The sequence below is a fragment of the Chlorocebus sabaeus genome, chromosome 26 (assembly GCF_047675955.1).
Source record: "Chlorocebus sabaeus isolate Y175 chromosome 26, mChlSab1.0.hap1, whole genome shotgun sequence".
NCBI classification, from domain to species: domain Eukaryota; kingdom Metazoa; phylum Chordata; class Mammalia; order Primates; family Cercopithecidae; genus Chlorocebus; species Chlorocebus sabaeus.
The window spans coordinates 39,241,740-39,260,550 of NC_132929.1; the positions used below are offsets into that span (position 1 = coordinate 39,241,740).

An 18,811-nucleotide genomic window follows, 5' to 3' on the forward strand; every position below is an offset into this window, starting at 1 on the left:
CACCTAGTGTGACGACTACTACTATTTTCAAAAAGGCATGCTTGTAACACTGGTCTTTGGCTAGTATCCGGGAATTTGACTAGTAAAGTTTCTTACACTGATTTAAAAAAAAAAACACAAAATAAAAAAACTTCCCCTAAGTGACAAACATGACTCACTAACCTAGAACATTTAAACAAACAATGTGGTCTATGCTGAATACTTGCTCTTCTTTTGGGAGTATGAAATTTTGGTATATGTCAGGTTGAAGGTGTCTACGTGACCAGCCCCCATTAAAAACCTTGGGTTCTCAATCTCTAATGGGGTTCTCTAGAAACATCACACACGTTATTTTTCTTGCTGGGAAAGCTTGTGCACTTGTGCTCATGGGAGGGAGAGAACAGAAGGAAGCCTATACAAGGATTCTTCCATACCTCACCTGTGTCCTTCCCTTATTATCTGGGTATATCCTTACTGCAGCATTATAGCAAGTCTCCGTCATGAGTGTATCAACATGTGGAGTCTGACGAGTCCTTCTAGTGAATCTCTGAATGTGAGGGTGGTCTTGGGGACTCATGACTTAGCAGTGGCAGCAATGAGATTCACTAGAACAACCCTGATGCACTAGAATATAGTTAAATACTGCTGGGGAGAAAGAAAGAGACGAAAGGAAAAGATAAAACTCTGGTACCTAGGTGGCTATGTAGTTACACATAGTGTGAAACAGAAGGTGAGCTGCTATCTGTTGTGAAGGGGAAAAGTTACCTATCAATTTTTAAGATAAATCCAACCACAAGAGAGTTGGTTTGCTACCCCGGATGCTCTTGGCCTTGCTAGCTAAAGTTAGGAAAAAAGAGCAGCTCAGGTAAAAACTGTGCTGTTCTTTCTTCCAGGAACAACTTCTTTCCTGAAGAGAAAGGGCCCCAATATTCCCACAAGTGGGCTTCAGATGAACCAGAGTAGAAAAATTAGCTTGTAGTTGCTCTCTCCTCCAGTGGGAGGGGAAAGGGTTCAAAAATCCCTGACAGCTTTGAGTGTGGGTGCAGTGGCTCACACCTGCAATCTCAGCACTTTGGGAGGCTAATGAGGGAGGACTACTTGAGGCCAGGAGTTTGAGACTACCTTGGGCAAGACAGCAAGAACCCCATCTCTACAAAATATACAAAAACAAACAAACAAACAAACAAGAATAAAAAGGAACTACTCCAGCTATTTTCTTAAGCTGGGCTGCTGCTACTGCTACAGCAGGTTCTCCCCCTGCCACAATGGACCTTGTAAATGCTAAATTGATTGCTAGAGGTTTGAGTAAACTTAAGATGTGAGAAGAGAGGAAGAAAACTTTTAAAAACAGCTTTGTTTTGTGGCAATTACATCTGGAAGTATGATTTTAAAAAAAAAGATGCAAAGGCTGGGCACAGTGGCTCACACCTGTTATCTCAGCACTTTGGGAGGCTGAGGGGGCGGATCACTTGAGGTCAGGAGTTCGAGTCCAGCCTGGCCAACACGGTGGAACCTCACCTCTACTAAAAACACAAAAATTAGCGAGGCATGGTGATACGGGCCTCCAGTCTCACCTATTCAGGAGGCTGAGGCAGGAGAATCCCTTGAAACTGGGAGGTGGAGGTTGCAGGGAGCCGAGCTTGTGCCACTACACTCCAGCCTGGGTGACAGAGCTAGACTCTGTCTCAAAAAAAAAAAAAAAAATTAAGATGCAAAATGTTACAAACTTGTAACTTCATAAGTGCTAAAGTATCATCCTGATCAGAGAAAGTTCCAAAAGAAAAACATATTAGTGGGACATAACTTACTTGCTTTTTTGTCACCGGTGGGTGGATTGGAATTTAAACTCTATTTTAGAAACAAAACAAGTGTCTATAACTGGTGGGTTTTTGCTATGATTTTTTCCTATTGGAGCCTCTGGGAAAATGGAGATAAAATAAAAGAGAGGCAAGCTCTAGATGGAGATATAGAGATGTGCTTTTAGTTTTAAAAAACATTCAGTGGCCAATGAGTTCTTATAAAATCATATGTCTAACACTTACAGGCTGATGACTTTCTAGCCTAGGTACATATTTTTGAGTGGGTCAATTTGGACTCCAAGATTGACAAGCAAACAGAGCTTAGAAAAGCCTTATTTACAAGGCTGGACTTAAAACACTATTGTCAGGTCCTACACCATCTAGGGTTTGTTTTTGTTTTTAAGAGATGGGGTCTTCTTCTGCTACCCAGGCTGGCATGCAGTGGTGTAAACAAGAGCTCACAGTGGCTTCAAAATCTGGGCTCAAGCAATCCTCCAGCCTCTGCCTTCCAAGTACCGGTACTATAGGCACATGCCCCCATAACTGGCTCTGTCTAGATTTAACTGCTGCCCCAAAAAGCTGATGGCTTGGAATCCTGAACTCACACATTCTAATTGCCTGGACCTGACTCTAAGCTAAAACCTGACACTGTGTGCTCTAGGTTATTTCAACCCAAAGTGAGTTGTGCTCAGCTAAAAGCAGGCACGAGCTGAATGAACAAAACTCAAAATCTGGGACTGTTGTGGATTTGGAACACTCCCCCTCTGTGGGGGCCACAAAGTCTGAAAAACATCTTGGATGCTGGCTGGACTGTCCAGGTCTCTTGCAGGTATCCATGAAAAGAGCTTGTTTTCTGGGAGCAATATACTTCCATCCACTCTTTAAGAGATTGTACTCTCAACACCCCCTAGGTGACATCCCAACATGTTAAGCTTTCTAGAATAGTTGCAGTTTGCAACAAGGGACTGATCATTTGACTCTGCATCCCTGACCTTTCTCCTGATAACACATACCAATAAGGCAGTTTATTAAATAAAACTGTTTCCAGAAAGAAACTCATCTTTTCCAGACTGCTCACTGGATAAATGATTAGGATGAAAGACGCAGAAAGTTTTATAAACCTATTTTGAAAAAAATAAACTGTAACTGAAATTTTGTCCTGGCCAATTCCTAACCTTTCTGGTTAAGTTGTATATGTAAATGTTTTTGTATGAAAACTCTTCTTCTTGCATCCAATCCTTCTGGACAAAAGGTCTAAATAAAAATAAAAAATGATTTTTAAAAATTAAAAAATTTAAAGTTGTAATTACTAAATGGGACACTCAATTTCATACAGAGAAAAAACAAAAACTCAAGACTTGGGAAAATATGGAGTAGGGAGGGCATTAATGATCTGTTTTTCAGAACTGTTCCTAAAAGTTCTCTATCTTCTAGGGGGGAAAAAATCTATTGGGCCAGGTGTGGTGGCTCACACCTATAATCTCAGAACTTTCGGAAGCCAAGGTCAGGAGTTTGAGATCAGCCTGGCCAACATGGCAAAACCCTGTCTGTACTAAAAATACAAAATATTAGCCAGGCGTGGTGGCAGGTGCCTGCAGTCCCAGCTACTTGGGAGGCTGAGGCAGGAGAATCCCTTGAACCCGGGAGGCGGAGGTTGCAGTGAGCCAAGATCAGACCACCACTGCACTCCAGCCTGGATGACAGAGTGAGACTCCATCTCAACAAAAACAAACAAAAGAAAACAAAACTATTTTGTCTTAAAAGCTGCTGTGAGCACTTTAAATTCAAACTGACTGCTGAGCTTCTCATCAAATTTGTCAAGTCTGTCAAAAGACAACAGTGGGTGGCTCCAGTTCCCGCAATTTCCACAGAACACCTCGAGATGTCATCCACACTCTTGAGATAGGAATGATGTCACAGAAAACGAAATCCTTTAAAACTGACTGCTTTCAGACGGTCCCTCTGAAACCAAGACTCAACTTAATTATTCAGACTGAACTGGGAGCACAGAGTGGAAGGCCCTATGGGGGCAGGTGACATTGGTGTCATGTTAACCTGTGCTGCCTATTATATGTTCTGATTAGAGATGCCCTAATAATTATAAACTCTTTGTTTCCAAGGACAACACATATGCCCTAAGGGATTATATTTCTTGTGTGTGCACCTTATCATGATAATACCTCAGTCCTGGACTGGCCAGAGTTGTCCTGTGCTAAAATGATGCCTAATCTACACTTTAAAAGTTAAGACAAAAGCTTAAGAATGAAGCCACATGGCTTTTTAAGATAGACTTGTTGGTTAATGAGATCTGTTGTAACTGGCTAAGTCTAGGACCCTTAAAAGGCATAAGCGAAGTCAGTATTACTGGTCTGTCTTATCCTGCTGCATGGGGTCCTATTGATAGTTTTACTGTATATACACCATGCCCAAGAGATAAAGGAGTAGACTGTGCAAAACGAGGAGTTAACACAACAGAGACTACTATCCTTAGAAATGCCTGCTTGCAATGTTGGCCCTTGGCTGGCATGGGGGAACTTGACTGGTCAACAGTCCCCTATACTGATAAAAATTTTACCCAACTGATACAGGCTGGCTTATTGTATCTAGATTGTACGAACAATATGGTTTATGCTAAATACTAGCTTTCCTTCTGGGAATCTAAAATTTTAGTACATGTCAGGCAGAGGGTAACAATATGAACAGTTCCCTATAAAAACTGTGGGCACTGAATCTCTAACGGGCTTTCCTAGACAAAAACATCACACACGTTGCTTCATTTTCATTGCTAGAGGAAAATGTGTTCTGTGTGACTCCTTATGGGAGGGCTACAGCATGATTTTAAACATCCATTAAAAAAATTTTTGAGATAACTTTAGAATTATAAGGGTTATGAAAATAGCACAGAGTTCCTGTATATCCTTCACTTGGTTTCCATTTATATTATCTTACATAATAATAGAACATTTACATATCATGATTTTTTTTTTCAGTCTTTCTACACATTTATTATAAGAACCTGGGGGAAAAAAGGACTAAAAGACAAAATGCTAAAAACTACTTAGATTTTCTACATACCTTCCACTGATAGCACCCAGAAGTTACTCCTGTAGATGCCAATCCATATCCTTTCCCTCCACTGCCATGAGTTAAAATCTGTCCGTTCTCCACTAGGCAACACTGAGCTTTCTCTGGGTCAAAGGATACTTCTTGGATAGGAAGATTCTCATCTTCTTCTTCCAACTCGCCCTGCTTCTACCAGAAAAGAAGCTGGGTCAGTATTTTGGAGTAACCCACATCTCAGGTAAGATATATTCTGAGGCTCCTTGGTTTTATTCCACAAATATTTATTATGTATCTACTATGAATCAGTTACTGTGCAGGTCTACGGGAACACAATGATAAATAGAGCATGGTCCCTTCCCATAAAGAGCTTAAGGTCACTAGTGGACAGAAGACAAATACATAATGCTAGTATTACAGTGGGAGAATAACAAAAATTACAAAATAGGTATAGTAGAAACATAAAAGTGTGTCTAACCATGCTTGAGAAGGACAAGGTAATGTTCAAAAGGAGGTGACTTCTAAGTTGAGTCCTGAATGATGAGAAGGCAGTAAGCAGCTGGTCAAAGGAGAGAGGCATTTTAAGAGGCAGTGTGTACAGCATGTTCCAAGGCAGAGAGGTACAACAGAGTTCAGTGATTTAAAGACAAGCAGTATGTAATGACTGGAAGACGAAACTGGCAGAAAACAAGTACAGGGAGAGAAGAAGAAATCAAATCATGGAAAACCTTGTGTGTCCTTGTTTGAATTTTACTCTACTGACATTAGGGAAGCCCATACAGAATGATGTATATAGGAGATCTCTGATCACATCTGTGCTTTATAAACATCATTTTACCAAGGGTATATAGGATGAAGGCAGAGAGACTGACTAATCAGCTGCAAGTTCAGGTAAGAAATAGTAAGGCGGCCCGGTGTGGTGGCTCAACGCCTGTAATCCCAGCACTTCGAGAGGCCAAAGCGGGAAGAGCACAAGGTCAGGAGTTTGAGATCAGCCTGGTCAATAAGGTGAAACCCTGTCTCTACTAAAAATACAAAAATTAGTCAAGTGTGGTAGCGGGTACCTGTAATCCTAGCTACTCAGGAGGCTGAGACAGAAGAATCACTTGAACCCAGAAGGCAGAGGTTGCAGTGAGCCGAGATCGTGCCACTGCACTCCAGCCTGGGTGACAGAGCAAGACTCTGCCTCAAAAAAAAAAAAAAAAAAAAAAAATTGTGAGGGCCTGAATTCATTCATTCAATGTGCATTTATTAAGCATCTATTCTCTGCCAGGTATCCTATCAGGTCCTCCATATTCGGCAGGGTATTAGGTCTCTGCTCTCATACAACTTATTTTGGAAGAGAGAGACCAAAAAAAGTAAATAAGATCATACAAAGATTAAGTGATATGTTGAAATTAAAGCAGGTGACATGACAAAGAGTGTGTGGCAACTCTCTAGATTGATTAGGGAAGGACTCTCTGAAGATGCAATAATTGAGACCTGAATGACAAGAAATTTCTAAGAAACATCTAGAGGTAATAGCCAGTTTAAAGCCCTAAGGAATGAGCAGGATTACTGTATTCAAGAAATACAAGAATAAGAAGGCAAGTTGCTTAGACTATAGTGAGCAAAGGGGAGAGGACAAGGAACCCTAGATTTTATCCCAAGAATGATGAGAAACCATTGGAGTATTTTAAGCAGGGGACCACCATGCTCTGATTTACAATTTTAAAAGATCATTCTGGACCCTGTGTAGAGAATGGACTTTAGGACATAACAATGGAAGCAGAGAGAACAGTTAGGAGGTTACTGCATAGTTCAGGCCAGAGACGATAATGGCTAGGAATAGGGTGATGACAGAAGAGATGAGGAGGTAGGCAAATTCAAGTTACATTTTAAAGACAAGCCAACAGAATCTAGAGATTGTATGGATGGAGACATGGGGGTGAGGAATCAAGATGACTCCTAGGTTTTTCACTTGAGTAACTCACTAGGAGGCTAGGAAAGCCTGGGGGAAGAAACAGAATGTGATTAAACTAAGGGCGCCATTTTTGATATACTGAGTATGAGATGCCTATTAGACATTTAAGTGATAAGACTAGTAGAAGATGGGGATACAAGTGTAGAATTCAGGAGAAATGCCAGAACTTGAATTTAAAACTTGGGAATCAAGTCTTAAATGAGTCTGAATAACATTTCTTTGAGGAGAAATGGGGATTAATGAGTCTGAATAAGAAATGGGCATATGAGTCTGAATAAGGTTTCCTTGAGAAGGAATGGGGATTAATCCAACACTTAGATTGAATAGAAGAAGAAGAACTTATAAAGGAAAATGAGGACAGCTCATTCCATCAAAGTAGAAGTAGAACTAGGAAAAGTGTGGAATCATGAAAACCAAGATAGGAATTAAGTTAAATGGAGAGATGAATGCACAAGCTATAAATCAATAGAGGCTAGTGACTACAGGCATGGGGACATTAGGATAATCTAAAATTCCCAGGAATTTGGGTTTGGGAAACTAGGTGAATGGTGGTGCTTTCAATCAGAAATGGGACCAAAAAAGGGGCGGGGGGAAGGGTTTGAGGGGGAGACACCCAGGCTAGCACTTAAGTTTGGAAGACACTGCAGAGTGATTTTTTAAAACCATAAATCAAAGCATCAACATGCTTTGACTGGTCCCCTGCTTTGGATATGGATGAGACTGCTGGAAAAGCTAAGGATCAGACTCTGTGGAACACCAACATTTTGGGATGAAGGCAAGGTAAAAGTGGCACCAAAAAAGAGTTGCTTTCAAAAGGAATCAGGATTGGCAGAGAATATAAGGAGATCTAGGAGAAAGCACTTTGAAAATAACAGAAGGCTAGAGTTTCCAGAAGTAAAGTAAGAAGTAGAAAAAAAAAGGATGCACTATATTTAGCAACAAACACTTATCTTTGTTGTTTAATTTTGCATTTTGATAGAAGATAAATGGTCGGGTAGAAGAGATAAGAAGAAGAAAGTGACTGAAACAAAGTGACTGAAATATGCAGATTACTCTTCTAAGAAGCTTAGTAGTGCAGGACAAGGGAGAAGACAGAGAAGGCTTCACAGATAAAAATGTGATTCAGGAGAGGAGAAATGAGTTAAGCATGGTTATAAGCTGAGGGGAGGGAATCAGTGGAGAGGGAGACAGAATGCTGAGAGAAGAGATGGAATAAATGATAGAACAAGGTGCCTTAGAGGAACAGGCATTCAGAGACAAGTGACAGAGTATTCACTTATGCTGTTAAGAAACACCTTTTAGGAAAAACCAATTACCTGTAGTTTTATTTCTTGTTCTTTTTCCTTTATCTGAATAGCATGTTTGGCCTGAGCAATGGGTGTCTCCCACATACAATCGGATAGAAGGGAAAATAAGCGCTCAACAATCTATTTTATTGAAGAAAAAAGGATAAAATTTGTAAGAAGTACTTTAAGTATTTTTAGAAAAGCTGTATCATGTTAACTGTAATATTAAGTCACATGCGAAGTTTGATTATACCAGTGTTCAACAGCTACTTTTAGTGGTTATAAGTTAAATATCACTTTTTAGAAGTAGTAACCCATTAGAAGCCAGGCACAATGGCTCACGCCTGTAATCCCAAGCACTTTGGGAGGCTGAGGCGGGTGGATCGCCTGAGGTTGGGAGTTTGAGACCAGCCAGGCCAACATGGTGAAATCCCATCTCTACTAAAACTACAAAAATTAGCCAGGCATGGTAGCATGTGCCTGTAGTCCCAGCTACTTGGAGGCTGAGGCAGGAGAATCACTTGAACCCAGGAGGCGGAGGCTGAAGTGAGCTGAGATCACGCCACTGCACCCACTCCAGGCTGGGCGATAGAGCGAGACTCCATCTCAAAAAAAAAAAAAGAAATATTAACTCATAAGAAAGTGGGTCCCATTTTGCCTTACTATTTAGACCTCTAGTTAGGACAAACACTCTCACATATTTCTTCCTATAGAGGTCCAAACCTAGTAAGAAATTCCAGATTTTTCTTTCCTTCTGAGCTTGCAGAGTATTCTCTATCCCTCTACTTCTCACACCCCATAACTTATTTTTTGCTCTCTCCTTGGGGGTGAAATAACAAAGAAAGCAGTCCTAAAAGTAAACGTTATGCTATTGAATAAAAGACACATTTACAACTGAAGAGACTGTTAAGTACAGATTTGGGTGAATCATTTTGCAAATATGGAAAATATCTTCTAACAACTTTAAAAATAAAAACCTGGGCCATTTGATCATCTTCTACACCAGATTCACAAGCTGGCAGCACAGCTTCAAGGACATGAAGTGCAAGGAGCCTTGTTCTTAAGTTACCAACCAGAGGAATACCTGGAAGGGAAAAGACATTTTCTTATTATCAATGTGACTTAAATTCAAAGTTAAAATGAACTTCTGGGAAAAAAATTCCTGAGGCTGCTCAACATTTATGGGTGGAACAAACTTGATTTCAAACTATTATCACAAGAATTCTGGATCCATCCTGTACCCATGAATGTGTATGAATACATTCATGTTTATGTCAGTTTTTCTGTATACGTAATGGAAAAAGCATTGTAAAAAAGTATCTGTGCCAGATATTATGCTATGCTACCCTTTTCACACACATATATTCTATTAATCCTCACAAACTGAACTACAGCCCCATTTTACTGTTGAGAAAAATGAGGCTCAGAAAAGTTATGTAACTTGACCAAAGCCACACAAGTTCATAGAGGTAGAGTTTTAAACAGGTCTGTTAATCTCCAAAGCTCATGCTTATTATTCCTTCTCATTGCCTATCGCCGTCCATGCACTGACTGTCTCACAGGGATTGTTAGGGTTAACGGGCAGTAAAGAGGCTGTACTTTTCTAAAGTAAGCCCAGGGCCGGGCATGGTGACCTATGCCTGTAATCCCAGCACTTTGGGAGGCTGAAGCGGGCAGATCACTTAAGGCCAGGAGTTCAAGACCAGCCTGGCCAACATGGCGAAACCCTGCCTTTACTAAAAATACAAAAATTAGCTGGGAGTGGTGGTGCATGCCTGCGATTCCTTGGGAGGCTGAGGTGGGAGGATCACTTGAGCCCAGAAGTGAGAGGTTGCAGTGAGGTGAGATCACATCACTGCACTCCAGCCTGGGCGACACAGAGAGCCTCTGTCTCAAAATAAGAAAAAATAAATAAATAAATGAAGTAATCCAAGGTAGATAATAGGATATTGATACATAAATATGTAATTAAAAATACATATAACTGTAATAAGATCAGTTGAAAATAAATGAATATCTGTTTTTTCTTTATCTTCTTAAAACTTAATATTAGCCTTACCTTATTCAAGGAAAAAAAAAGGAGCAGTTGTAAGTTATACTAATTAAGAAAAAAAGTATATTGAGTATGTAAACATACAAAATACCATGTGCCATAGAAGATTCACATTATGTTTTGGCATACTTAAAACAGACTAGAGATTATGAAAAGTTCTGGAAATGGATGCCAGTGATTGTTGTATAATATTGTGAGTAAGCTTAATGTCACTAAATTTAAATGATTAAAATGGTAAATTTTATGTTATGTACATTTTACCACAATTTTAGCAAAAGAGAACAGGAAAGGACTGACTGTAATCTATGTAAGCAGACCTTTTAGGGTAAGGACCAGGGATTAAGCTTATTCTATAGAACTGTGATAAATATCAAACAATCAAAAGTCACAATCAAGGCAACAGAAACCACAACATGTTAAGAGAGACTGTACAAATTCAGATCTGCATCCTGATAATCCAAGAAGCAAGGTCAGAATCTGTGCTAAAATATCATATTAAACAGGATGTTCTCTCCTGACTCTTAGTTTTGTAATCTGAACAAAGAGGATGAAGTTCTCTAGATAAATTCCATGATCTTCTCCAGAGCTACATTATTTATTTTCCACCAATTTTTACTTCTGAAATTAAGAGTTTTCTTTTGATCAAACAGGTACACAGAAAATAAGAAAGAAAAGTCTTCAAAGCAAGGTTACTCATAGAGTGTTGCTAAAGTCTGGCATTATCTTAATAAAATACAAGTAATATCTATAAATACTGTAAGACAAAGGCAAAGGACATATACCTGAAGAACATTTCTGAGATGCTATATTTAGAAGCACTTCTGTCCACTTTGGGGAAGCCATTTTTGACTGAATCGCTTTTGAAGATACAACTCTGCGAAGAAAAACTAAAAAATCCCCTAGATGGAGTTCGGCTGCGTGTTGTTTCCTAAGAGCAGCTACAGTGAAGAGACAAGTTTAAGTTACAACCAAGAGCCAACAAGAAATAGTCTCATATCACATAATTTACATGGAAACCACAGTAAGCACAAATCTAACTCAAAATCTTAGATTGCCAGCTACTGAATTCTGAAAACTTAAAGAATAGAATGGAGAAAGGTCAGAAAATAAAGCCTAAATGTGAAACATCTTTTACATCTCTGTAGAATAAAAATGAATATGCTATGATTATGATGACTAAGTAAAATAAAGAATTATTGGTGACTAGAGAACAGAACAGCCTAGGAAGAAGTCGAGCTCCTCCTAATTATAATCCAGTTCCCAAGTATCAGGCCAGGCACAATGGCTCACAACTGTAATCCCAGCACTTTGGGAGGTTGAGGCCGGCAGATCACTTGAGATCAGGAGTTCAAGACCAGCCTGGCCAATATAGCAAAACCCTGTCTCTAATAAAAATACAAAAATTAGCTGGGTGTGGTGGCACATGCTTGCAGCCCCAGCTACTCAGGGGGCTGAGGCAGGACAATCGCTTGAATCTGGCAGGCAGAGGCTGCAGTGAGCCCAGATCATGGCACTGCACTCCAGCCTGGGTGACAGGGTGAGACTGTCTCAAAAAAAACCAAAAAAACAAAAAAACAAAAAACAGAAAACAAACAGATATCAAAACCCTTGGTGCTGGGGGAAATTTTTTTTTTTTGGAGACAGGGTCCCGCTCTGTCATCCAGGCTAAAGTGCAGTGGTGGTGATACTGGCTCACTGCAACCTCCACCTTCTGGGTTCAAGCGATTCTCATGCTTTGGCCTCCCGAGTAGCTGGCACTACAGGCATGGGTCACCATGCCAGGCTAATTTTTTTTTTTAGTAGAGATGGGGTTCCACCATGTTGCCCAGGCTGACCTTGAACTCCTGGGCTCAAGCAATCCACCCGCCTCGGCCTCCCAAAATGTTGGGATTACAGGTATGAGCCAGTGCGCCTGGCCTGGAGGAAAATTTAGGTCAGGACTTAGGTTAGAGATGGCTTGTCAGGATCAAGGTTAGAGATGGCTTGTCAGGAACAAATGATAAGAAAATATCTGAGTTTCCCCCTAGGCAAAACACAACCTGGGGAAAATCAGTCATCTAAAATCTAGGTCTCAGAGCCCAGACAGCCAAGGAAAGGTTGAACCTAGAGAATGGGCAGTATGGTCACAACATCAGGGGTAAAAGACTCTAAGGAGAGGATGTTTGGTCAGAGCTCATCTAAACCATATATATGTGAAGAGAAAAGGGATTTGTAAATAAATAAAAATCCCGTCATAGTTCATAAGGAAGAGTAACTCTACATTCTAATCATATGCACACAATGGGGATTTAATAAATGCTTGTAAGTAAAGACAGAGAAAGAGGCTTACATTACCTCTGAAATCTTTCTTCTCAATTTCTCCACTGGAGTCAACTTTTTTTTCTTCTTCTTCACCCTCTTCTTGCTCCCCTTCTCCAAAAGAGGCCATATGAAGTACACCAGTTTGGGACAATAAATTCTTCAACTGACTACAGAGTAGATCCAACAAGGATTGAACTACTTTGGGACTCAGTTTATCGGCATAGGTCCTATGTGAAATAAAAGAAAAAAATAAGCGGCAAAAACACAGAAGGGCAAACATAGTGCTTAAATTCATAAAGCAGAATAGAGGGAAAGGGGGGATTTTAAAATGGAGGAAGACCAGGCCTCATACAGTTCTACAAAGACATCTACCATACTTACCCAGTAGTGATGGCTAGAATCTGGAGCAACCTTGTACTGGCCACTTTCAAAGCTGTGCTAAGCTGGGAAACACCCGTCTTTGGCAACAATTGCAGGGGCTGTCCTAGCATGGTGTCTGTGCCACACAACTGTGACAATACGTTTAGCAGACCAGTGGAAATTGCCAAAGAAACATCTACTGGTTGATAATGAACACTTAGGGCAAAAACCGTAACTAGAAGGAGACGTTGCTGGGCTTCTAAAAGACAAAGAGACAGTTAAGAATCTTCCTTTCAGTAAACAAAATATTAAAATGAATCATTTTCTAAAATATTAATAACATGAAACACTATTTTTAATTATTTATTCTTTACTTATAGGTTTATCTACTAACGTTAAACACAAAACATAGAACGTAACTAGTACCATAACCTCAGGGTAAAATGTAACCTACACTGCGTATTTGCGGGGACAGTTTACTTACCAATGTGATGCTTGTTTGCTTGCAGGGCTCTTTCCAGGGTAGCAGACAACTGTTGATAAATTTTATGCACAGCTACCTGGATTTCAATCTGAATATTTCTTTTAGCTGCTCTGATCCCATCCTGAATTACACATAAAGATTTACTTTTTCTATTAGCAACAATAATACCTGCTTGCAAAAAGAAGTAATAACATTTTATTTCTAGTCTATGCTAGAGCCTTATGATGGTTTTTAATTATTTACTATATTTCACTATATAAAAGTATATAATAATTTTTTTTCTTTTTTGAGGCAGGGTCTCACTGTATCACCCATGCTGGGGTGCAGTGGTGCAATCCTGGCTCACTGCAACTTCCACCTCCCAGGTTCAAGCAATCCTCCCATCTCAGCCTCCCAAGTAGCTGGGACTACAGGCACATACCACCACACTCGGCTAATTTTCTGTATTTTCTGTAGAGACAGGGGTTAGCCATATTGTCCAGGCTGGTCTTAAACTCCTGAGCTCAAGCAATCCAACAGCCTCGGCCTCCCAAAGGGTTGGGATTACAGGTGTGAGCCACCATGCCCAGCCTCCAAATTTAATTTTAAATGCTTGATAATTCTTGAGTCTGCATAATATTTTTTTTTTTTTTTGAGATGGAGTCTTGCTCTGTTGCCCAGGCTGGAGTATAGTGACGCGATCTCGGCTCACTGCAACCTCCACCTCGCGGGTTCAAGCAATTCTCCCTGCCTCAGCCTCCTGAGTAGCTCAGATTACAGGCACCTGCCACCACGCCCAGCTAATTTTTTGCATTTTTAGTAGAGACGAGGTTTCGCCATGTCGGCCAAGCTGGTCCTGAACTCCTGACCTCAGGTGATCTGACCACCTCAGCCTCCCAAAGTGCTAGGATTACAGGTGTGAGCCACTGCACCCAGCCGAGTCTGTATAATCTTTCTATTTCCTCACAAAGCAGTTTTTCCTGCCTAAATATGAAAGACATATTAACACTTTTTTTCCCCTAAGTTATCAAAGGAATCACACAAACTAGGTTAATGATCAAATCTAAAATGTAAGCTCTTGAAACCCATCCTCCCAAACTCCAATCCCTATCCTAATTTGGATCCATTCCCATCCAAACTGGATAATAAAACTGAGCCAGCAAATAATCTACAATAGTACAATAGTACCATGGCTCACCTAATCTCAACCACAATATTTAGGAAATGAAACCAATGAGCTATCTTAAAAAATTTAAAGTCTTTGTATTTTTAAACTGAATTATAAATACCAAAAAGCTTCACATTATTAAAGTGGCTTTGTAAAATGACAGTTAAAATCTGTATATACTGCAAGGTGTCACCTACCTGATAGTGATGCAATCGGCCACTCTCTCCCTTGGATCCTGTGTGTCCAACAGTGCCTAAACCAAAACACCCTGCTAGGAACTGCAGCCTCACAGATGTGAGTAGTGTGGATGACTGGAAGCCTGAACTCAACCTGCTTCCTGCCAGTGAGATGCTACCTTTTTCTTCCATCCCAGACAATAGAACGAGGATCTGATGAAGTGCCTCTAAACGAAGCTTGAGGAAAAAAACATATTTTAGAGTTCTTCACTGAACTCAGACACAAAGAAACTCTGGATGCCAAAGACAGTATTTTAAACACTTAGAAAATTCTGACATTTCATATGAATCTATTCTACGATAAACATTTATTTTATTATTACTTTTTATGAAGATATTTCTAAAAATTCTATAAACATACTTCAGAATAAAAAAGGTTAGAGTACAATAGGAAAAGTAGTAGCTTTGGATGTAGGAGACACGGTTTCAAGGACAGACTCTTTTATCTTACTGTGTGGCCTTGGGAAAGTCTCTTAACTTACTGAATTTGTTTCCTCATATATAAAATAAGACTAATAATACCTTATCTAATCTATTCACACAGCTACTGTGAAGCTCATAAGGAGATGTACGTGAAGGTTTCAAAACTATAAGGTAGCACTGCTATTGCTTTCTTAATTAAGTTTACATAGAATGAATACTCTTCAGCCTAGGAATGAGAAATACTTCTGAACTATTTATCTGTGGTTTTCTTGAACTTCTGCCCCTATTTTCCCTAGGAAGACACTCCCCATCACTGTAGCTGATCAGCTTATCCTTCTTCTTCTAAAACATTATTTTGAAATAATTTTAAACATACAGAAAAGTTGTAAAGATGGTACAGAGAGTTCTTGTATACTCTTCCTTTAGCTTCCCCTAATGTTAACATCTTGCATAACCATTGTACATTTATGAAAACTAAGACATTAACATTGGTATAATACTATTAACAAAACCTAAAGTAAAACAGTATTAGTTAAAATACTTCGTTTGGATTTTAGTTTTTCCATAATGTTCATTTCCTGTTCCAGGATCTAACCCTATATACTGCATTGCATTTAGTTGCCATGACTTTTCAGTCTCTCCTACCCTGTGACAGATTCTGTCTTTTCTTATTTTTCACGATCTTGACACTCTGGAAGAGCTGTTCAGGTATTTTGTAGATGTCCCTAAATTTTGGGTTGTCTGATTTTTTTTCTCATGATTACACAGGAATTATGGATTTGGGGGAAGAACACCACATGAAGTGTTCTCATCACACTATATCAAGGGTACATGATTTCAACATGCACACATCACCAATACTGGTGATGCTAATCTTGATTTTTTTTATTTTTTTGAGATGGAGTTTCACTCTTGTTGTCCAGGCTGGAGTGCAGTGGCACGATCTCGGCTCACAGCAACCTCTGCCTCCTGGGTTCAAGTGATTCTCCCACCTCAGCCTCCCAAGTAGCTGGGATTACAGGTGTCTGCCACCACACCCAGCTAATTTTTGTATTTTTAGCAGAGACAGGGTTTCACTATGTTGACCAGGCTGGTCTCAAACTCCTGACCTCAGGTGATCCACGCACCTCAGCCTCCCAAAGTGCTGGGATTATAGGCGTGAGCCATCGTGCCCAGCCAATCTTAATCATTTAGTTAAGGCGATACCTGCCAGGTTTCTGCAATGTAAAGTTACAATTTTATCTCCTTCCCATAGCCTATTTGTTAGAAGCAAGCCACTAAGTCCAGCCCACCCTCAAGGAGCGAAGAATTAATCTCCACTTCCCGCAGGGAGAACTATGAAAAAATTGTGGACATGTTAAAACCACAATAATTAATAAATATTTGGGGGGAGAAACTTTAAGGCTATGCAAACATCTTATGTCTCTTTCAAGTTTTGCTTACTCATTTTAGCATTCATTAGTGGGTCTTGATTGCAGCAATTATTTCTGTGAGGTTCTAATCTAAAGCAGGTGTCTAATTTAAACTGAGACAAATGGGTCAAAAATGAAGTTCTCAGGGCCAGGAGCGGTGGCTCAGGAGGCCTGTAATCTCAGTACTTTGGGAGGCTGAGGCAAGTGGATCACCTGAGGTCAGGAGATCGAGACCAGCCTGGTCATCGTGGTGAAACTTCATCTCTACTAATAATACAAAAAATTTAGCCAAGCATGGTAGCGCACACCTATAATCTCTGCTACTCGGGAGGCTGAGGTAAGAGAATCGCTTGAACCCGGGAGGCAGAGGTTCCAGTTAGCCAAGATCTCGCCATTGCACTACAGCCTGGGCAACAAGAGCTAAACTCCATCTCCAAAAAAAAGAAAAAAAACGGCTCTGATGACCTATTGTCATCAACCAGTCTCACCCTAGTTTCTAGGAGACATGTGAAGACTTCTGAGTACACTGTTCTGAGAGATGACAATTTTAAAATGCACTTTTGTCTAGTTCAAACAAAATAATGTGTTGTTCTAGTTAAGAAAGTTATGTTTAAAAGCTCAGGTAGAGGAAAGGTGAAGGCAAGAAATAGAAGAAAAGGAAAGGTTTTCCCTACAACTATACATTCAATGGTTCAGTTTAAGCTTCCAGAGCTCTCATAAGGAGTAAATATCAAAGACTTACTTCTGCCCTTAACTGCTGCTGTTCCATTGCAATGATGGAGGCCTGGGGACTTGTAGACATACTTTCCTCTGGCTCTTTAAAACCTGGGGCATTCCCCACATCTCCACTCACAAAGCTTACAACATTTTCAATCAAAGTGTGAACTCCCAAAGACTTGGTAAGATCAAAATCAGACTCAAAGGAATAGGAGGAGTTGCATAACCAGTCTCTGCTATGTTTCAGGCGAGCCCAAGAGTCACTCAGGGATTCCAACTGACTGTGCATAGGACCTATATACAAACAGAATAAACATATATCAACAGCAATCAAGTGGAGCATACATTCTGAAACTAGATAAGGCTGAGTGCTGCTACCATAACCAACTGGTGAAAAATGGATACTCATGTTTGAATACACGCATGCATTAAGTGATTCTGAGCAAAATGCTTTGGTAAAAACAACAAACAAACAAAAATTACAGCAATGTAAGAAAATAAAGAGAAAGCCCTGTCTGATGTACCAGTGTCTCTGTAAGCGCTTTAGCAACACGCTGCCACAAGAAAAAGAAAGGCAGAAGCTGTTCTCAAAATGCTTAGCTTAAAATGCTCTGCAGTATTAAACCAGATCATCATTTATGAACAAAAAGGAACTAGGCACTTAAGACACTGCTGGTAAGACCTACTCAAAACAGAAAGATTTCATCCAATTCAACACTATTATTACAAAGAGCAAGTTAAGACTGAACAAAGTCTCTACATATCTGCAATGAAACATTACCAAAAAATGAATATAGAAGGGCAAGTAAACTTACACAAAAAGGAGACACAAACATCACCCTTTGGGTTTCATTAATATAAGGAACATTCTCACTGACTGTGTCATGTGCATATTTACTGCAGGTTGTGAAACTCCTATATAGAGGAAGCAAAGTTTCACAGACAAGAATATATGAGATTTACTGTAAAATGATACCTATATAAAATTATCAAGTGGCATCAAAATAGTTGCTAAATATAATACCACTAGACTTGCCAGTGGGTATTTTTTAAGCTAAAATATTTACATTAGACAGCAAAATGTTAACATGTTTGAATACAAGGGCAACTGTCCAAGTCATATGTCAATATTAGCTTTAAATAAATATATAAATGTCCAATTCTTACAAATCTTTATAATTTAACTGATCTCAGGTACACGAATTTGATTAACTACAATCCTTTTGTTCATGACATCCTCTCATCATTGGTCCATGCATGGCCCAATTTTGAAATCACATATTTATAATAAATATCTGTGAACACAAGAACTAGAAAACTAACAGTAGCTTCTATCTATTTACTCCTCCTCCAGCCCATCTCTTGCTACCTAAAGTTTTATTATCCTAAAGCCTGGGTTTGTTATTTCCTTGTTTTTATTGTTTTAATGTATTCCTGAGATGAATAATGGTTTTAGTTGTCACTGACTTTTAAAAGAGTATCATTTTATATCAACTTTTTGGACATACTCTTTTCATTCAATATAATATTGTTAACATTCATCCATATTACTATGTGTAACCATGGTTCATTTATTTGATTGCTGTATAAT

The 18,811-nt window shown here is 39.5% G+C and overlaps 1 protein-coding gene across 2 annotated transcripts in view; it reads right to left on the bottom strand.

Moving 5' to 3' along the window:
* Positions 1-18,811, bottom strand: part of HERC1 (HECT and RLD domain containing E3 ubiquitin protein ligase family member 1) — a 219,080-nt gene that overhangs the window by 69,360 nt on the left and 130,909 nt on the right. For both annotated transcript variants that reach the window (XM_073012219.1, XM_008016333.3), the window contains exons 26-34: positions 17,246-17,514; positions 14,630-14,845; positions 13,286-13,406; positions 12,823-13,060; positions 12,475-12,668; positions 10,923-11,078; positions 9,065-9,171; positions 8,118-8,228; positions 4,854-5,030 (exon numbers count right to left, since the gene is read on the bottom strand). In XM_073012219.1, coding sequence (XP_072868320.1) covers positions 4,854-5,030; positions 8,118-8,228; positions 9,065-9,171; positions 10,923-11,078; positions 12,475-12,668; positions 12,823-13,060; positions 13,286-13,406; positions 14,630-14,845; positions 17,246-17,514 — 1,589 coding nt within the window. The remainder of the gene's footprint in view (positions 1-4,853; positions 5,031-8,117; positions 8,229-9,064; positions 9,172-10,922; positions 11,079-12,474; positions 12,669-12,822; positions 13,061-13,285; positions 13,407-14,629; positions 14,846-17,245; positions 17,515-18,811) is intronic.